Raw genomic sequence first — 14,991 nt, 5'->3', positions numbered from 1 at the left:
TGCCTGAAGGCAGTGAGACAAGGAAGCATTGACCAGCCCACCCACTCCTGTGCCCAGCGACGGAGCAGCAGCTTTCTTGGCCTCTATTGGCCTCCTTCTGCTCTTGATAAGGGAAGAGCGTGTCATAAAAGAAGTGCAAACCACTGCCCCTTCAACTCAGCCTTGACCTCTAGTCAGAAAGCACTGTAATAGCATCCCTTTGATGTAAGATAATATACCGACACCCACCCTCAGGTCAAAGGTAAAAATCGTTCACTTGAAAGATTGACCACCCTCTGCTTACTGATGAGGGGAGGGAGCAGTTACCTTTCACAGAAGCAAGTGGGTCGAATCAAACGGACAAGACGACAGGTTTCACAATACTAAGTCTCTTTTTAATTTTGCAGGTACAAGGGCCATCATTACAGTCGAGGTTAAGTAATCCAGCAGATTCGTTAGTCCGGCAGGGGACTACAAAAAAAAGAAAAATGAGAGCTAGCTGAGTGCACAGCCTTGTCCTTGGTGACCTAGAGGAAAACCAGCAGAATACCACACCTGAGTCCTCCAAAACGTTACGGGGGGGAGGCGGGGGTGGTAGTGTTGGACTCTGACCTACGCAACGTGGAGTGTAATGGCACTAGGTTCCGCACTGGGATATGAGCAAGTGTACTATACCGTAGGTGAAAGGCAGAGGACATAACAAGGCTTTGAAAGGAGTGGTAGCAGCAGCAGGCTAGGTGTGATGTAAACAGTACACCAAACTAAGGCAGCTGTCATCTTTGTCTCTTGGATGGGTGGCGGGGTGGGGGGGGGTCTGTTATAGATTTATACGGAAAGGTCAAATGGGGAAAATACAGTCATTTCGATTTAAAACCGGAAAGCGATAACAGGTCTCCTTCAAACTGGCCGGTAACAAACATGCAGAATATATACTGTACAGAGAGGCGTTAAAGGGAGTTCACATTGTCAGACCCTGGACGGAGGGGGGGCGTGCTCTCTGTTAATCCTTATAGCTTTACAAACGGGACGACACTGGCAATCCTTTACAATACAATACTACATTGTACATACCGCGCTTCGATCCCCTTCGGCATCCTAAAAAAGGGATCCGGGCATGCCTCCTGCAACCTCTCCAATGCTTAAAACAGATCACGTTTCCTTGCAGCCGCACCGGTTTTGAACGTCATTTCCGCAGTGTAGGTGACAGTTACAGCTCTGGGTTACTAGTCTGGGTTTGCGTAATGCTGATGTCCTGTGTTGGCAAATGCTTACTTCACAGTGTGTGTGGCACAGTCTACCAGAGGAAGAGATGTAGAGAGAGAGAAAGATAGAGAGACAGAGAGGGAGAGACGTGTCTAGACATGTTTTACAGAACTGCATAGTTGTGTTGAATTGCTACAAAGTCGAAAGTTTATCCATTGTAGCACTACCCGCACTAAGGTCTTGCCGTGGGTCAATGGAGGGTAGATGAGCTCGCATTGCATTGAACTGTTTGATTTTTGTTTTTTTTTTGTTTTTGTTTTTTTTTAAATAAAAGCTGACCGTCTCAGTCAACAAGCTTAGAGTATTGACCGTGTTCGCGTGTTTGCTCGCACCCTTATGAAATCTGTGTAACTGCAAGTGCTTCCTAGATCCGCTTTCCCCGAACCACCCCTCCTTCCCCCTCGTTCTAGTTGAGGAAAGAGTCCAGCTTCCTCTGGATGTTATCGAAGGAGTCCATGCCCATGTAGTCCGCCTGGCCCTGCTCCCACTTCTGCTTGCGCTCCTCTGAGGAGATGTCGGGAGGCGGGGGCGGCACGGAGACGTGAACGTGGGCCACACCATGGTGGATGTCATCCTGGAGGGTGGGGGGGGGGATGACAGGCAACAGTGAGTGGGAATTTTGGCATGCGAGAGGTTAAATGTAATATTCTCATTCAAAGCCATGCAGCGCAAGCCACTCCCACCCCCACCCCCCAACAACGGCATCTTTGTTTAAAGGTGTCTTTGACAGAAGAACCTCAGGACTGCCTTGCCAACACGCCATCTCCTTTTACGACCAATTTTGGGCCATGAGTGCAACATGAAAAGGGTATTTTCTGTTTACCCCCCCTTTTGCTGATCGCACCTCTTCTCAACATTTCTGTTGACTAGTTCCATTGTGGTCAGGCTGAGGGTGTAGATTGTCTGGAGATGCTCATTACCGATGCCACGACCATACTGACGTGATCCCATCAGCTTGGGCCAGCTCAGACCCATACCAGCAAGTCTTTCGGAACGTTAACCTTCTGACTCATCACATCAGCCAAAGTCACAGCCATGGAGCTCAGTATCGTACCAGCAAGTCTTTCAGCGCATAAGCAAACTGACAAGCAGGACTTGCAGGTGGCCGAAGCACTGCCTTAAACGTTGGGACTGTCTTGCCTGGTCACTGGGTCAGCCCTTTTACACCCCTTTACAAGGTGCTTTTACCTGTACTGGTCCCGTAAGCCCCAAGCTGACAGCTTGTGCAGTGCAAGTTACCTGTAAGCAACGTTAGTGGCCCCATGTCAGGGCCTCGGCCACGGCTAAGCACGGAAGCCCAGCTGGCCAGGCCTAGCTGTAGTGCATACCTTTCTACTGTACTCAGTAAAGACTGGGAGATAATGGACCATTTCAGCAAACTGCAAATTTTCCAGACAAAGGGGCACACAAGTTAGACCGCAGAATGGGACAGCTGCCGCCCCAATAACCAATGAAAGTCCTGTTCACAATAATTTAGCGCTTCAGAAATGTCTCTGTAAGGAGTGTACCTTATTGTTGCTTTTGTCGCCAAACAGCTTTTAATCAGGAAACGTTTAATATTTTTTACAAATTTACGGCGGGAAAAGGATGCTACTTGAATAAAATAATCATACCTATTCTGTACTTAAACAGGATATACCATTTTCCCCACAATGGTTTTGCATGTTTTTTTTGCATATCTATTTCTTCAGACATTCAAAGATGACACAAAGTTGCATGTTGTAATAAGGAAAAGACATTTTGTCATTACATTACATTACATACATAACATTACTGATGGATATTTCCTCATGGCTAAATTAACCCACTGAACACATCTGAAACCACACAAGCATGAATCTCAGGGGTGATTGTCAGTGACAGGAAACTCAGGCGTCACGAACACTACAATGGGCGTATTCGTCACGCGTCGCTGGCAACTTGTCAATTTGGACCAGTCGCAAGATCTGATATGGACACACACTTTTCCTGACTGGCTTGCGCAACTCTTGCGGCTGACAGAGCATGATGGCTCTGCTTGTTGCTGGATTCACGAGGCGCCGCTCTCCCGTCACTGTGGATATGCTAAGCCCCTCCCCCCTCACAGACTTACCACTTCGCTGACTCCAGAGTGGAAGGGCTGGCTTCCGTAGTGCTCCTTCATCAGTGGCACCACTGTGGTGGAGTAGATCTCCCACCACTTCAGCAGGTAGTCGGGGTGGACCATGGACGGTTCCTGGGAGTGCCCCTTGACGCTCTTTGTCTTGGGGTCGTAGGAGTAGTTCCAAGGCTTCACCTTGCCCAGGAAGTGGACCACCTTGGCTTCACCGCCATACCTATGAAAGAATGACAGCACTTGAGTATTGACCACACATCGACAGTTCCCCTTCTCACCCACTTCAAAGTCAGGGAGCCAGAAGAAGTATGTACACATAGATACAGATCAACACATGGTTCATGCTCCTTATTAAGTGGCTAACTTCTATCTACCTACCCATATATATATATATATATATATATATATATATATATATATATATATACACACACACACACACACACACACACACACACATCTACCCTGAAATTGCATTGTGATAGCAGTCTGGTACTTAAGTATCTAATAGACTATTCACATAAGACAAGCAGTAGGCTTGACAATAATAATAGTCCCGTCTGTGAATAGTTCTGCACTGCAGAAATGGCAAATAACAACTGGATGTTCAGAGGTTAACAGTCCATGCTTGCCTGGGGAGCCCGGAGCGGTCTAGACTGGTAATTTTATCTGGGGATTTACAGTTTGAATAATTTGATACTCAAAAATATTCTATGACTACCAACATCACATGAATCGAACCCCACCCCTCCTGGTGCAGTTGAAACAGCAGCTCTTCCTGTGTAAGTGATCCACTGGAAATAGGTCTATGTTAACTTCCATTTCAGGCAGGAAATTGCATAATTACATTTAATAGTTCTGAGATTCTTCTTCATGGATATTGGCAAGAAAGCAAGAAAGCAGAAAATTTGTGAGAAGTAGACAGAAAATCAAGTTATCAAGAATTTGAACACTCATCCAAGGAAACGGAAGTGATTTAATATTTGGTCTCACCCTTAACTGTGGCTATCAATTCATCTGATAATTGTAATTCAGATAAGACTGCAAAGATAAGCAATTCAAGTGTGAAAAGAAAGAGACACACTAACCGTATTGGTGTAAAGCCACTAAGACTGCGTTATGTGTTCAGCAGTGACAAGGAGGTGCTCACTGCATGCAGGACAGGGGCATCCCAGGTCCTGGCACTGATCCACATGAAATTTGCTTGAGACTTGGGCTTCAAGTTCCCCGCTCACGTGCGGCATAAGGGTTCATCAGAAAGTTCAAACGTGTCTAGTTTGTACTCAAGGCCATTAACCTGCCCTAACCTGCGGTATTAACCCCTCCACAAAGACAGCAGATCATTTATGGCGGATTCGAGTGGGTGGGGGGTCTCTGTTAAAAACGCCACTGCGGCCGGCGCACATGGAGCTCTTTAAATAAGCGCTTCTATTTTTGGCGGGTGGTATCGGTTCTGCGTAGGCTGCTGCGGACACCCTAGAACGGGCCGAGTCCTCGTAACCTGACACGTCGCGGCGCGTGAGCGTGCTCACTTGCCCTTGGTCCTGTTTATTCTCTGATCTTCAAAACCACGACACATCCACAGGCCAACAGGCCCTTATCGGACGCAGCAAACCATCTCGCACCGTGCTTTTATTCTGACAAGGACACTGACACTCAAGAGTCTCAGTGTCTCAGTCTCTGATACACAGACGCTGAGACTCTAAGACGCGAAGACCGACACTTTAATACACTGATACTCTGAGAGGCTGACACTAACACACTGAGACACTGAGACACAGAGACACTGATGCTCTGAGACACTGTGACACTCAAGAGTCTCAAACCCTGATACTCTGAGGCTCACAGAGACTGAGAGACTGACACACCTACAAGCAAATGGTCTCTTCTCTAAATATTTCAAGTGCAGCATTATCAAACACAGACCTAAATAATGAACAAAATCTCAAAAACATTACAAGCACAGAAGGTCGCCAAGAGGCTATTTCCCCCCAGTACACAGAGATCCAAGACTAAATCACACTGACAAGCTAAACAGCCCTGTGTGTTTGGTCTCTGGTGAGAGCTGCAGTAATCAGGGTTTGAAATGTCACCCCAGTATACGAGCAAAACATCATTAAACGAAGCTGAATGTGGCAACACTCACTGCTTGAATGCTGGGAGATAAGAGTAGATGGCTATGCTGCTGAGGTTGTAGATGAAGGGAAGGTGTTTGGATATGTCCGCGGTTGCCCAGTTGCTGAAAAAGCTGTTGAGAACTCCCTGGTCCCCACCTGTGAGTAGGAAAGATCACCATTACCAGATTGTTAGTAGTATAGAAATTAAATATGCAAATGGAAAAGGGGTTAATCCCACTGTAACTAGTAGCACATGCTGGTCTCCAATCACAATATGCTAATGGATATAGGTTGTTTTACACCTGAGTGGTATGTGGTCTGAGGAAAAAGATAACTCACACAAAGCTGTTTTTTATGGAAATCCCCAACTTTTTTGAAAACTGAGGTTGTGTTTTAGAAAACCGATTCCTGCTTAAGGTATTCTTCCAGTCTTTACAGAACAATAACAATGAAAATTGTGTTTCATGATAAGAATATGAGATCAATTCTAGGGTTGTAAACTTCCAAGGAATCTTTATTCTTGTAGGTATTTTTTGTAATTGCCACCTGTACTTTGATTTAACCTCTTGGGGTGGGTCAAGGCTGAGTTGATTCGGCAGAACTTACAGAATCAATGAATACAGTTTTGCAGAATTATGCAATCATAGACTTGTAGGTCAAAGGTTGTTTTCCTCCACGTTCAACAGACTTCTAAATAACTTGACGACAACTTCTGACCATTTAAACACTCAAGAATCCGATTACAGCGATCGCCTCTTTAAGTCTGTCCTAATCTGCTTAATTCAGAATCCATTTATCTAGTTAGCGTAGTGACCGGCCTTTGGAGTAGAGAACAGACTGATTTTGCAAGGCACTGGCATTCTCTCTCAGTTTCCACATTGTGGCAGAGAGGAAATGAAGACATCTTGGTGATCTGTCATGCTGAAAACCTCAGTTAGGCTAAAGGCTTGAGAAAAGCTTAGTGGCTATATTGGCTAACAAAACCGGAAACATTTTTGTCTTGAATTAACATGTATGGGAGGATGTTCCTGATCATTTCTGGAAGGAACAAAGGACACAACTAAATACTTCTAGCTTTTCTCCATTTGTCTGATTGGATGAACCTCTTACAAGAGCAAATGGCTGTGGCCTATATAATAAGGTAGCCAAGGAGAAGGCCAAGGAGAGAGAACCAGCCATGCAAGCTGAAATAACACAACAGTCAGCTACACTATCAGCAAACAGTGAGGCAGCCCCCTACACACACACAGCTGAGTAGACATGAATAGAGATGAGCAAATGTGAACTCAAAAAAAAAAAAAAAAGATGATAGCTCAGTGCTCCACCTGTGACACACACATCCCCCCCCCGCCTCTTTCAATGCCTTCATGCCCTGGATGACCTGGCACACCTCCAAAAACTCAAAACTGCATAAAAATCGCACAGACAACAGGCTGACAGGAAACAAGTATCAGACGCTAAATGGCTGCATTATCCCCGGGACAGACGGCTTTGTTTTTTAATCAATCGATGAGCAAAGGCGAGGATGGCAGGCCCGGGCTAATTCATCTGGGCACTCTATTCACAGTCCTCCGACCAAAGGCCTACTGTTAGTCAGACTTCTATTTCGGAGCTGCGGTGGCAGCAGACAGAGTCTGCCGAGCAGGGCGCTTCCCAAAGACAGAGATTCCATTCTAAAGTTGCCCGACTGGGGCACAGGTCTGCGACAAACATGTGGGCGATCGAGCTGTGGCGTTCCTCAGCGCATGCAAGATCAGGCTCCTGAGGCAGGCCCCATGATTAAAAGGGCCAAATAGTTAATATTTGACCCTTTTAATAGCTGGCCCTTTTGGCCCTTTTAATCTCAGACTATCAGTGCACCGGCATATCTGAAGCACCATCGAAAAGGCACCGTGTACGGTTATTCTGCAGGAGGTGTGAATGGCACACAGGCAGACATGGGAGAGTGGGCTGAATAATGTATGGGGTTTGTGGCCTGTTCTGGCCACTGCTCAGCCAGCCATTCTTCCCCCCCCTGCATCGCCCACAAACCGAGCTGAAATCTGGGCTATTTGGCAGTGCAAATATGGGCTGTAAATATATGCGCATGAATTATCTTGGGCGGCACAGTTAAGGGGGGAGTGGAGCTGACTTGTTTTAGATGCGGGACGCGTCGCCACGGAGGCCCTGCCGAGCCCGTAAAAAGCTGCTGGACGGTTGCCGCAGGCGATGGGGGCGTTCGCCTCTCGGGGGCCCTTCTTTGTCCCATAAAACACACAGACTCCTCGCAGCCACTGGGCTTTCAAGTCAAATGGCTGGACACTTTGAGCTGTGGTCAGGACAACTTCTACAGACAGAGTCTGGAATCATGTGGCCGATACTACTTGAGAGAGTGAAGGATCTAAAATTTGGTTTAAAAAGTTAAAATGTGCATGCAGAAACAATTCTTGATCTCAGACAAGTTTTAGTTGTAATTTGATATAACTGGGCATGGCCAGGCAGTTCACCATCTACAGTCTATCACAAATGTGTCATACATTAGTCAATGCCATCATAAGTGTGAAAAGCATTGAGCCACAATAGGTGTGGCCTATGACCTAGGGTTGACAAACATGCATCAAGGCACCATCGAATTTGGTACCATACTGTGAAAAGCTACAAGGAAAAAAATCTTTATTACCAGATTAGAAGTCATTTCATGTGACCAGGGACCCAGAGCTGTGCCAAGCAATGTGCACAGACCAACATACTATGCCTGCTGGTATCCCATATGTCAAAAATGAGAGGAAAGAGAGCACTGTTCAGTTACAGGCAGCCCACTTGGCACAGGCAAAAAAGAAGTTAGACTACTCATTATATACAGCCATAGCCAAATCACAGTGTAGCTGTATTTGGACATGCACAGCACCAAATCCAGTTTGGGAAGGACCTATTTTGACACAAGTACTGAATGCTCGTTGGAGAGTGCCTTTAGGTGACCTTCCTGGCTTTTCACATGGACGTGCGTTCTCCCTCCCCCAGAGTGCGGTCGTGCAAAGAGTGATCGCAGGCCAACAGTAACATACATCATCTGCTTTGCGTTTAGAGCAGTCAGCTATGACCACAGCCTATGACAATCTCCACGGCGAGCCAATGATGGCGAGATTCCTTTTCCTTACAATTTTAATAGTAAGTACCACATACAGTATTTGCAGTACTAGCATCTCCCAACATGGCAGATTTGACCATAAACCCAAGCATTCCTATGTGAAGGGAAAAACATGTTGAGGCTAGAGAAATTTGTGGAGCTGGCTTCTGTTGATACACACAGAGAGGCGTTGTATGCTAAAAATACCGAGACCGTCCCAGTAAGGACACTACGGGGCCACAGTATGCCATTCATGAAGACAAAAAGCAAATTGGCATCAGGTCCAACTACTCAACTGTAAATTGTATTAGACAATTCCATGACGCTCGCATAACGCTGTTAATTTTATCCTGTAAATCGAATCCCTAATTGGGCCGACTGGCATGTGCACAAAAGTGCATTTTACTCCTAGAAAACGCAGCGATGATCTAAAGACACCGTCACTGATGCGCACACAATAAACATTACTGTACTTTCCGTTACGGCCCCCAAATTTTTCCAATAACAAATACTAATTGGTTAACAAGTGGATTTCATGAAAGGCCGGTGCTTCTGGCCGAATTTCAAAAGCAAAGAAGAGACTTACTGTGGAATCGTTAAAATCATTAGCGCCAGGACATTGATGTGACTGCTGTTTATCCCAGACCCACACTAATGCCAGGGGTACTCGTTAAGTTCAGTCCCATGACATCACACGGTGAGCCACTGAACAGACGGGCTATCGCTCCTCGCTCCATCCGACGCAATCTTCAAGAATCATGCGGTGTGCACATCGGTAAAATTCCACTCTTCAAAACCCGTGGAAACGGCAGAATCAAACGGCGAAGGAAAAATTTCCATTATGTGCATGCTACACCTCGAGAGGTGGCTTTATGGAGCAGTCCCGCGCTTATAAAACACTACTAAAACAAGGGTGCGATGAAAGGGCCTTTTGTTTCCAAGGAGAAGCCGCTGCCAAATTCCTCACGCTGCTCTCGAGAGCGGTTTGGAGACTCTGTGCTGGGGTGCCAGCGGTGTTGTGCAATCTCAGCTGGGACTGTTACAGGTTTTGCTCAGCAGTGAGGATTGAGGGGGGTGGGTGACATGAGAGAACAAGGTGGAATAATTTAATTAAAACCGTCAGTGTTTCGAAATGCATTCGCCGTAGATCAAGTCACCGTTTACACAAGGTGTCAAGTTGTCCCAGGCTAGGAGATGCTTGCCGGCAGCCAGTGCTGTCAGTCGAGTCACAGGCAATGGGTATGTGGCTATTGCAACAGTGGGTTGCAACCTTGCCCCACCTCAAAAAGCCCCCCCCCCCCCCCCAAAATAGCTCAAGGACACACAGGGGGGTGGGGTGGGGTCGGGGAGTTTGGGCACAACAACAGAAGGGCCTTGTGTACTAGCCCGAGGCTCTATAAAGACGTTACTCATTGAGGAGGTAAACACATGCTGTTTTAGAATGTAGGCCTGCACACGGTGCTAAAACTAGAAGCCAGTGGCTGAAATAGCCAAAACCCCAAGCTTGAAACAAAGGAGACAGCCAGCTCTCTAAGCCATAAGGCTCAAAAGGCAGAGAACCACTGTACATATTTGGTCAGTGGAGTTTTCATTCTCATTCCTGCAAAAACCCCAAATCTACGGGGGACTGCGGTATGCCATTCTCTTGCACCCTTAGCCTTCTGCAGGCCCTTCCTAGTGACTTGCTGCCTGTGCTGCAGTCAAGGCCTCAGCTGCACTATAATAGGCAGGATATTTGTGCAGAAGGCACACTCAAAACCTTGAAAAAAAAAGATCATTTACATCAAGGGTGAAGGGCATGAAATTTACAGTCTGTTGAACAGTCAGGGAACGGCACTAAATCGGGCTACTACACGTTCTACAAAACAACCAGTCACTGACACCCCTCCTATCACTCGACCACAACAGCAACACCAATCTCCACCCTTAGTTTACCCCCTGTGGGCGGAGAGTGGCTCACCGTCAAAGCTGCCATCCTCTGTGCAGCGCTGGAGGAGCTTCTCGTACGTTTCGTTGGAGGGCCGGAACACGAACACGCCCGAATTGAAGCAGTCTGGCCATCCGGGGTCCGGTGCGGCGGACAGCTCCTCCCGGTCGAACAGCTCGTCCACGTTCGACAGCACCTGGGGGGTAAAAACAGAGACAGAATACGACTGTTTCTGACCGCTCGCTGACTGCTTATTTTCTGGGGTGGCAGGACAGTTTTTTCCCCCTCAGAAGAGTGCATTAACAATCTGATTTGCAGGGTGGTTCTACACCCAAAAAAAGCTGATCAATCTGTCCACCTGCACGTATGTTCAAGGTGTGGCCTTCAAAGCACACTGTCAAAACACACTGTCTTTAAATGATTTCTCCTAAATACAGTTTCTGTCCAGCCTTTGTGTAGGCTTGTACAACCTGAATTAAGGCGCGTTTAACATGCGGTGTCATGCGGCTCGCGGCTGCGGGCTGACCAGCGTGTCGGCATCCATGAAAACACATTTGGAGTAGTGTGTCAGGGTCCAGCAGTGGAGCTTGGTGAAGGTGACGCCCAGGTCCGGCCTCTTCATCAATGCCAGGTGCGCGGTGTCCCCGCTGTCCAGCACGTCCACCAGGCGGACCTCATCGTAGATATTCCGAAGCACTTCCCTGATCGAGGGCGAGGGGAAGGGAACCCATTATTGGCCATATTGATTTTACGATCCATCTGCCCCACCCAGCCTGTGACAGCTCTTGAAACAGCCACTCAGCAGGAAGTGGCGAGACACATGTTTCTACTTTTCCTACACCATTTGACAGGTGGCATGTGTGTGTTTGGTAGTTTGCCAGGGACAGTTTGCATCCTATAGCCACAACCGTCATATTGTGTGGTGGAACTGTGCACTTTGTGTCTGTGGTCTGGTCCACAGCGCTACAGATTGGATACCATTCCTGATGGGATAAAAATCAGTGAGCAACAAGTCATAAGCCTTAGCCAGCTGGAAGTCCTCCAGAAGGGTCAACAACTACTGTGAAATGTGTTATTATATACATTACATGTACATACACACATGCGTGTATATATCATTATCACCCTAAATATAGATGCATATAAAGAACATGTCTATGCTCTGTGTAATACCATTAAGTACAACTCCATTTTTCATATAGTTAAACGATATCACATTTGTTGCCATTGAATCAGGTGTACCAGTAACTATGGACAGCACTCCATATTATGTACATACATAACTGTGTGAAACCATGTATCTGGACGTCATGCACGGCTTCAGAGGCCCCAGAATGGATGGAGCATTTACCTAGTATCAAATTGGTGTTTAGATATAAAGAATATGCCTTTTGACTAGTTCATACATGCATAAGTGATGGAGGTTAACTTTCCCCATCATTAGTCTGAGCGGAGGATAAACTCAAATGTGACATGTTTAAGGTGCAATGATGAAGTGTGGACCATACAACACCTGGTTGGGTCTGACACATGGGGTCCAATCAACGCCACCAGTTTTCTGGACGTTTTATGCCCCTGCAGCGATTTGCCAAGCACCATCGCCCCCTTGGCGTAGTTGTCATTGGTGGCCAACGTTACAAATGCCTGGTCTGTTAAGAAACACAGCACAAGCATGTTGGTACCAGCGGCCAATAGAGATTAATATACACTCCTTTGCAATCTTCTCATTATTGTAAAAAGGGGTGGGGGAAGGAGCTTTTTTTCGTTCTCTAATAAAGTCACTTACCATTTCAAATCACTTTTTCCACTCATTAAATTGTTCCCCGACAAAACCGTAAGTGTTAGTAAAAATGGATTTTGAGCATTGCAATCAAAGACTGTCCCCCTCCTTTCATAAATGTTAAGTCACGTTTCCATGCGCGCGGGGGGGGGGGGGGGGGGGGGGGTTAGCACGCTTGAAAAATGATCTACAATAGATCGTTTCTTCATCCATTGCATGTTGTAATATGAAACAACGGCGAATGACCTCGTTAATAAAACATGAGATGACACGTTGGATAGCTTCGTTCCTTTAATCCATTGCAACTGCACATAAAACATCTATCTAAAATGGTCTGCTTGTGCAAACGGAAACAACTCCGTGATTGAACCGTCGTATTTAAAGGCTCTGGTCTAATGGTACGAGTATTCTCTGGTTTCAAAACCTGGAACTTGGCCTCTACTGAAATACATTTGTTAGACAACGGAATGCCTTCGCATACAACTCACCTTGAGAGCAGCTTTAACAGCAACGGGGTCGCTAAGTAACAGGCTGCTATTTTGCTTACTTAATCAGAAAAGAATTATGCATCCACTCAAACTAGCTTACTTTGTATCAGCATGCGGTTTAGAAACACTACATTTAGTATTAATTTCTTTTGTGACGAATAAGATAAACTGGATCCAAACTTTAGCATTAAGCGATTTGACTGGAAATTGAAGTTATAATACATACCGATAGCCTATTTCCGTCTTATTCATTTAAATGTATTATGCTTTTTCATATGCTCAGATATCTGTTTTAGGCTTGATTTGAACTAAGTATCACACTATCCAAAATTACTTTTATATACGTGCACGTGTGTCTACATTATTCCCAAGGTTGTACTGGACTCCACCAGCCTACACAGCACGACCAAAATGTTTATTTACCCTGAAGTCAAAAAGTGATGGGCAATAAGTAAAACAAATCCTATTAGCTGGGGTCCGCGACGTAAACCACCGATTGCATAATGGATTTGGGTTATCATCCATGCGCAAGGCATTAACCTACTCAACGGTAAGTAATAATTTATCAAGAATGTATTGACACACTCTCTACCCCGCCGTGGTTAGCTCACGGAGGAGTAACCTGTAGGAACGTGTTCGACTTTTGTGCAAATGTTAATTGTCACGTCTCACGGCTAAGTTTTCCTGCCTGGTTTCTTTACTCTCTGGCTTCCGAGATTTGGCGTTCGACGTGACCTGCCGCGTAATTGAACTTTCAGGAAAATGTCAAGTCTGTGGTGACGTGTTAAATATATTTAGTCACAATCCGTTATTCAATAACGGATATGCACGTCGTATTAAAGAAAACGGACATCTGGGTGCGTGCTGGCTTGTTCCAAAAGATATAATAATATATACGTTAGCTAGCCATGTATGAACATGTCATTGCCAGCTTGTGACAGGTGATGTAGACAGCTACGTGCCGAGATAGCAACTACGATCCCCTAACAGCGGAATAAAGCAGCTACATGTCACTTTTGGCTCCTTATTAATACACGTTTCCGGTTTCGCTTTCATGGGAAAAAAAAAACCTTGATAAATTTTACAACATACTCTACCAAAGAGCAGTAGCCGTGGAAACAGGAAATACATTTTGTAGCGAATATGCCAGTGAAGACACAGCCGTCTACTAGGCCCACGCCTCCTACCGGAGATCGTACAACTGCTGCAAACTTGCGTATCATACTATTCACAAGCACTGAGACATATGGGCCTCCTCTTTCAGCATCAAAACAACATGCAACCTGCCAGTTTTATCGTAGATTTGAAGCAACACTTGGTGTTTGCTTATAAAACGTTTGTTAATCCGATACAATGGGCAAGGGATTGCAACTGCGTGGAATTCGACATAGAACCTTCCCGTGTCTATCGAATGGCAGCGAATTTAGCCAAAACACGCGTAAAGCGAACAGGCTGCCAATTTAATTTACACAATTTCACATACCTGCCATGATTCTTGAACTGTTAAAGCTACTTCGTGGCCACGGCCTTTAAACGAAGCAGCCTTCTTCTGAGAGAGACCAAGCAAATAGTACAACAGCGGATTTATAGTGGAGGCAGTACCTAGTTTGATATATGCGGTCATGTGATCTGGTGTCTGACAGTACACACCCCCTCCTGAAAAACTGCGTATCCAGCGACGCTTTTACTGTGCATAATGTTCCTATTTTACTTATTTGGCGAAATAAAAGAAAGATGTAGTTGCATATATACACTGGCTGTAGTCGCACTGTTGGCCTTTAAAGTGTAACTATTGTTATGATTACCAAATGTTCAAATGCAAAGTGAGATATTGTATACTGTATCATTTTAATAGAGGCGACATTAACTTACAAACACTTAAAATCGTATGGCCGCGTACTTTGAAGTGAGGTTGTTATAATTTTACCAGTGTCGCAACAAATTCTGCAACTACATATATACGTTTGAAGCTATTCTTACAAGCTGAGACATTCACTCGCTTATCACTTGCCTATTATTTATTTAGCATCATTCCTGTCATGTCAACCAGGCAACTTCTCATGGAATTATTTCATATGTAAACTTAAACCTCTTTAGGTTTTAACTGATGATACGCACTGATTGGGTTCTAATATTTTACCAGTCAGCCACTGTATGATAACAAAGAGGCAAAACGTGTGAACAAAATGTTCTTTCCAATATTTTTACTTCGGGCTCCACCTCGTGGCACAAAAAA

The 14,991-nt window shown here is 45.5% G+C and overlaps 1 protein-coding gene across 2 annotated transcripts; it reads right to left on the bottom strand.

Moving 5' to 3' along the window:
• Positions 1-387: 387 nt before the first annotated feature.
• gyg1a (glycogenin 1a) lies at positions 388-14,361 on the bottom strand. 2 transcript variants are annotated; one of them, XM_036554409.1, is made up of 8 exons: positions 14,239-14,361; positions 12,001-12,136; positions 11,014-11,188; positions 10,521-10,683; positions 5,484-5,610; positions 3,335-3,557; positions 2,571-2,621; positions 388-1,816 (listed from the first exon to the last, which is right to left on the bottom strand). In XM_036554409.1, exons 1-8 carry the CDS (start codon positions 14,243-14,245, stop codon positions 1,649-1,651), a joined length of 1,050 nt encoding a protein of 349 aa, XP_036410302.1. In that variant the 5' UTR covers positions 14,246-14,361; the 3' UTR covers positions 388-1,648. The 2 variants fall into 2 exon arrangements, with proteins under 2 accessions (XP_036410302.1, XP_036410303.1); XM_036554410.1 differs by lacking the exon at positions 2,571-2,621.
• Between the last annotated feature and the right edge of the window lie 630 nt (positions 14,362-14,991).

The sequence above is a fragment of the Megalops cyprinoides genome, chromosome 20 (assembly GCF_013368585.1).
Source record: "Megalops cyprinoides isolate fMegCyp1 chromosome 20, fMegCyp1.pri, whole genome shotgun sequence".
NCBI lineage: Eukaryota > Metazoa > Chordata > Actinopteri > Elopiformes > Megalopidae > Megalops > Megalops cyprinoides.
The sequence above is the reverse complement of the archived record's forward strand: the minus strand, read 5'-3'. Positions and strand labels throughout refer to the sequence as shown.